This window comes from Dunckerocampus dactyliophorus, chromosome 7 (genome assembly GCF_027744805.1).
Source record: "Dunckerocampus dactyliophorus isolate RoL2022-P2 chromosome 7, RoL_Ddac_1.1, whole genome shotgun sequence".
Classification (NCBI taxonomy): domain Eukaryota; kingdom Metazoa; phylum Chordata; class Actinopteri; order Syngnathiformes; family Syngnathidae; genus Dunckerocampus; species Dunckerocampus dactyliophorus.
This window is the reverse complement of record NC_072825.1, coordinates 24273742-24279741: the sequence shown is the minus strand read 5'-3', so window position 1 is coordinate 24279741 and position 6000 is coordinate 24273742. Positions and strand designations below refer to the sequence as shown.

At 39.4% G+C, this 6000-nt stretch overlaps 1 protein-coding gene across 1 annotated transcript in view; it reads left to right on the top strand.

The window, feature by feature from the left end:
* The first annotated feature begins 4519 nt into the window (after window positions 1–4519).
* The window catches only part of LOC129185276 (G patch domain-containing protein 8), a 69608-nt gene continuing 68127 nt past the window's right edge, over window positions 4520–6000 (top strand). The window contains exon 1 of the mRNA XM_054782101.1: window positions 4520–5124. Coding sequence (XP_054638076.1) covers window positions 4972–5124 — 153 coding nt within the window. The 5' untranslated portion in view covers window positions 4520–4971. The remainder of the gene's footprint in view (window positions 5125–6000) is intronic.

Below are 6000 nucleotides of genomic sequence, written 5' to 3'. Positions count from 1 at the left end.
CTGCTGCATCGTGTCTTTGTCAACACGTCTTTGATGAAGGTAAGTGACCTTAAATGTTCATCCATCCCTTTCATTCATCATTTACATGCATTTAGAATTGTTATGCATGTAAAACTGTCATTGAAAAAGTGCTTTGTGTTGACGTATTTCAGACGTAACTGTAAACTGCAAAGAACTACAGTCAACCGCTGATGGCATCATGGACAGGTGACAAAGCAGGCCGCTCAGGAGAACGTTTTGTGATTTAAAAAATACCTTAAGAACACAGTTGCACTCACACAATGTATTAATAATAATAATAATAATAAGACACTCTCTATGTCATGTGCTATATATACGCAAACCAAAGCAAAATTGTGATGTAAATCGTCTATGTTAACGGAAAAACACACTAACCTGGGTGTTTGCTAACCGAGGTTCCGCTGTATTTTTCACACATGGTGGTGGTGTTCTTAAACTCCAAACCTGACGTCAGGTTGGCCTGGAATTCCTCACACATCTCAACATGCTCTTCACTGTAACTTTACAGCGTTTTGCCAAATCACCACGGAATTCGGTACACAGCGTGACAAGCACATGTGTGTCAAATCTGAGCGAGATCGGTTGAAAAACATGGCCGCCATCAAGCAAAATGTTTGCAGAGGCACGGGCGGGACTTAGCAACAAATTGTCCATGAAATCATTGCAAATGATCAATGAGTTGACTTGACAATGACTAATGATTATAAAAGTTATAAAAGGATACCTGCAAAACATATATTCTTGTATTTCTTTCCAAAGCATTGTGACCACAACCCACAAATGTCAATTACAGCCACAAATTACACCCTCAAGACATTTTGTGTCAAAGTATTTGGATGCGCTGACATTGTTTTCATCAATAATTGGATGAAACTATGAACGTCGCCAAATTCTGAGTGTCCTCCCAGGAAACGTTTCGCCAGGCCTTCACTTGCTACTTGAAGACAAACGAGAGCCACAAACAAGCAAAAAGCGAAGGAAGAAAATCCAAGTATTGAAAAGCATGATTGTGTTTACAATAATGTCACTTTGTTGAAATACCTTTAAGGCTATGATAATGAAAGTACTTCCCATAAAATGGATATAATTCCTAAATGGAAAACAACATATTTTTCTGACACCTCTTAAATTAAAGTTGTCAGGCTACGCTTCAGTCACATCTTGATTGTTTTATGACTCACCCATTGTGGTTGGGTAAATGCCATATTTTTGTGAAACATTTTCAAGTAAGAGCGGGAAGCATGCTTTTCACTGAGTGAAAACAAAAGTGACAGCCACAAAGCAGCAGTCAGTGAAAATGTTTCATCCAAATACTGCATTATTTTCAAAAGTTGTTTCTTACAGTAATGTCATTTTGTCCAAATACTTTTCAGCCAGTAGCGCCAACAAAATCTCTGTACACGCTGTAGGGATTATGTCTCCCAGCGATCTTGGGAACAGAACAGCTCCGTGTCCCACCCGTGGAACTAGAAGAGGTCGGAGAATGGGAAGTCTGGGCTTTCTGCTACGCCTGCTCCCATGACTTGGATGAGTGATAGAAAGTGGCTGGATAGATGGATGGATGGATATACGTATGTGACGTTTTTTTTCAGCCTTTTTACAAAATGAAAAAAATGTATATATATTTGATTTTTCAGTATGGAGCCCTTATTGGAAAAGGTTTGGACACCCCTGAGCTACTTTATTATGTAAACACTAGGGGTGTCATAAAATCTTGTGTCACAAGATCATGCAAGATTAAAACATGACAGGATTTCTCATACAGAAAGAAATGTCTCGGGGGGGCCGTAGGACTGGGAATTAATTAATGAATTAATCACACAATAAATGAAAATGAACCAGAAGTAATCATTTTGCTGGACTCAATACATTGCCATGCGCATGCGTGCCTTTTTTCCTCGTCTCCTGCCTCCAAACAGGCTGATTCAGAGTAGGTTTTCAGAGCTTTGGTTTTCCATTTCCATGGTTCCGCAGGGGTGCTGAGTGGTGCCGTATTTTTTGGTTCAACTCTGGTTCCAAAAGCTTGGTGGAGGTGTTACCTCAAGTACATACCCGACTGTTACCTGTGATTCAACTTCAGTGACAATTTTTTTGGAAATATGGTTTGGTTTGGTTTGGTTTAGTTTATGAAGGTTACAATGGAATACATCTCATGAATCATTTTTTCACAGTTCCACATGTCCAAAAGGAGTAGGAAGAAGCAAAGCTTATTTAATCCTACCCCCCATCCATTCTACATCTAGTACAGTACATGTAGTTCACTTCCTGCATTCCATGTCATGTTTTCTGTGATAGTCAGGATAACACATAATAGATAACGGTGAGACAGCCCTCCCAAAAAAAAAAATATATATATATATATATATATATATATATATATACATAATAATAATTATAATAATAATAATAATAATAATAATAATAATAATAAATAAATAAAGAAATAAATAAAGAACAAAGCTTTTTTTTATAACCAAAAAAAACCTAAAAATAACAAACCTGACAGAACAATCAAGACTCTTCTGCCTTGTATTTAGCAAACATCAACTGCTTGTATTGTTTTTTGAATTTGCTCATCTCTGTACATTGTTTGAGTTCTTTACTCAATCCGTTCCATAATTTAATTCCACACATGGAAATACTGTGGATTTTTAGCGTAGTTCTCGCGTATAAATGTTTTAAGTTTGATTTTCCTCTAAGATCATATTTCTCCTCCTATGAAAACGTCAGCTGACTTAATTTAGTCAGCAAATGCCAGAGTTTTACTGTCCTGTTACGCAAATGTCTTAAAATATTTTAAATATCATAAATACAGACAAAAAATGAGTAAAAACACATTAAGTATGTTTAAAACTACAAATAAACTTGATTCTTGGTTTGTTAACTTTAAATTGGCCATCACTTTATCAAAATAAAATAATTTTAATATTTTATCTCAGCCAGCGCTTCTCAAAGTCTTGTCAGCATAATAATTACATCCGGACTGGCCTCCAGCCTCCACCCTTTATCTTGCAGCTAGGACTACTTGTTTCATTTATCACACAATGTTCTTCCAGCACACGTTCTGACACACTGGCAGGTACTGAGTAGGAATTTAATGACTTAAGTTGCAAAGTTGGCAACACTGAGGCTGCAGTGTGAAAAAGAATAGGAAAGTGAAAGTGAAAAGTGAAGTCAAATTAGAGATAAAATGCTCAGAAAGTGGAGAAATACTAACCAATATTGGCTGCATGCTTGATCTAAGCCAGGGGTGTTCAAAGTGCAGCCCGGGAACCATTTACGGTCATTTATTGGCGCAATACAATTAAACAGGAAAATTAAAAAACAACAGCAAAAATAAAAAAGAGTAGTAATTTTACAGAATACAGACAAAATAATAGGAGAACAAAGTTGTAATATTAAGAGGAAAAAATAGCATAAAGTTGAAATATTAAATACTAAAAGTGTACTTTTTCATAATATGAGAAACAAAACAGAGAATATATTTGTAATTTTTGCAAATTTAGGTTGGGTAAAAGGTATATTATAATGCGTAACACAGGGAGAAAAGCTTAATTCATAAAAGTAATACACTTTTTACCAATACTTATAATACAAAGCTGAGATGCTGAGATACAGGCTGTTCTTTAAATATTAAATTGGCCCCAGCATCCTTTGATTTTTCAATATTGCGCCCTCAGTGGAAAAAGTTTGATCTCAGCTTTTTGACTGCCGTGACCATCATCAAGGATAAAGATGGCATCTTGGAAAATGTGAAAGCATCGGCTCCTATGAGCTGGACAGTGTGAACTCAGCTGTGTAGTGGTATCATCATTGAAACTTCCCGTCTCTCTCTCTCTTGCAACGCCCCTTCCAGTGTGCAAGACAACCACAGGCATAAAATTAAGAAGCTGTTCCCTTTTTTATTGCTGTTTCATTTCATTCTTGTTTTTTACGTTTTTATTACTGTATTTTATGCCCTTCATATGTTCTGTGTGCAGTGTGAGTGACTTCGGTGTTAATTTAGGTATGCCATGGGCGTAAGTGCTGATTTAGAAGAAGTACAAACGGAACTTGTGCATACCTCCTGTATATACCATCATTTTATATTCATAAAGCGATATAATATAACTATAATATAGCGAAATAAGGCATGATGCAACTACAAACAACAAAAAACTTGCATGTAAACTTGCATGTAAAATATTATGCAAGTGTACTTAATAATGGGTGCTGCTTTCAGCACCGCAGTAGTGGACAGCTCCTCCAATGCGTACTGTATGAAAGCAAACTGCTGCAGCTCTTCTTTTAATAATAATAATTCATATTATTTGATGAGAAACACCCTCCCCCCACTGAACTACACAACATATGTAACTAATAGACTAAAAGCAGTAAGTGAGATCACATACACATGTACTGAAACGGGATAGATCACGTTAAAAAGGGGAGGGAGTGGGGGGAAGTAGGACTGAGGAAGAGCTAGAGAGAGAGTGTAGAGTATATTTCTTCCGTGGGAAAGAATGTGAGCCACATCATCCTGCCGCGGATCGGCTGGAGCCACGGCCATAACTCCTGTGGATGGATTTACGTCTCCTCCACCTCCGCACACCGCTGGATTGAAAACACACCACGGGCACATTTGAAATCTGCTGCCAATCAATACACATCAACAAGAAGGAGAGGGGAGAAGAGGAGTGTCACACATCCTCTTACATCTTTCCAGAGCTGCCAAAGTGTCACCAAGCGGAGAGGAAGAAAGGATGAGGGACACAGAGGGGGGGTGAGACAAAAACTGCATGGAGGACTGTCTTCCCCTCGCTTAACGCGGCGCACTCACATGCATTTGGACTGCGCACACTTAATAGTGAGTAGCGGCGAAGAGTGAGCCGTCCTCACCTGCGCCGACTTTTTTGGTTGTTGTCTTTTGGCGTACTCCGGGAGGCGACGCAGGAAAAGAGGCAGCCGTGCATGGGCCCCAAGCCCCGAGAGTCCCTTGGGATGGCGTGCGGTGCCTGTTACTACCTGGTGATCAGCTCCACTCATCTCAGCAATGGACACTTTCGGCGCGTCAAGGGGGTCTTCAGGGGGCCACTGTGCACCACAGCAGCGTGTGATTCGCCGGTATGTCCTCCACACGCCACTTCTCCTTTAAATGTGTTGTAATGCGCTCTTAAATTGAAACTCTCACATGCACCCGCAGGCAACTTCATTTAATGACAAAGTACTCAGCTTTACTGTTTCTATTATTGTTATTGTGAGGAGGGATAGGAAAGTAAATGCCACAATTGGCTATTCAAGCATGAAGTTATTGTCCCTTCATGCTAATTCTCCCTCCCAGGGCTATGGGAATTAAACAAATGGAATTGCATTAGTGCTTTCGGAAGTGGGCTGAGCTGCCCCTGTTGTAAATAGCACTAATTATACCTGAGGTGTGTGTGCGTTGGCATGTGTGTTACTCCATGACCTTTTCCTATGGAGCCAGTTGTTCCTTTGAGCCACCACAATGGCGTTTAGTGTCAAACTGTGTGTGTCTGCACGTGCGTGTGGGTGCGTGTGAAAGGTTTCCCGTAATAACACATTTTTCAAAAGCTCCTAATGTTGGAGCTTTTGACAAGTTTGATGAGAAAGGCAGAATGACCAGCTGGTATATGTTTAAGTATATATATGTGTGTGTGTGCTCATGCTAGTGCCACTACCAGCCTGTCAAGTTTGGCCCGCGCTCAATAGGTGACAGCATTAAGCGAACGGATGCAGGGAAGCCTGGCAGAGATACTGCAAAAAAGTTGTGTTCAAACCACCATGCAAACTTTTGCACAGAACCTCAACCAGTCTAACATAAACATACAGTATAACATTTATTATTTTTTACCATTGTAACATATTGTAATCCTTGCACAAACAATGTGCGGCATGACAATTTTAGTGGAATTTATGGAGGAAACTCAGAGGTTGAGCTTCCCATAGGACACAATAGGAAGCAAATTAATCCGTTCCAGG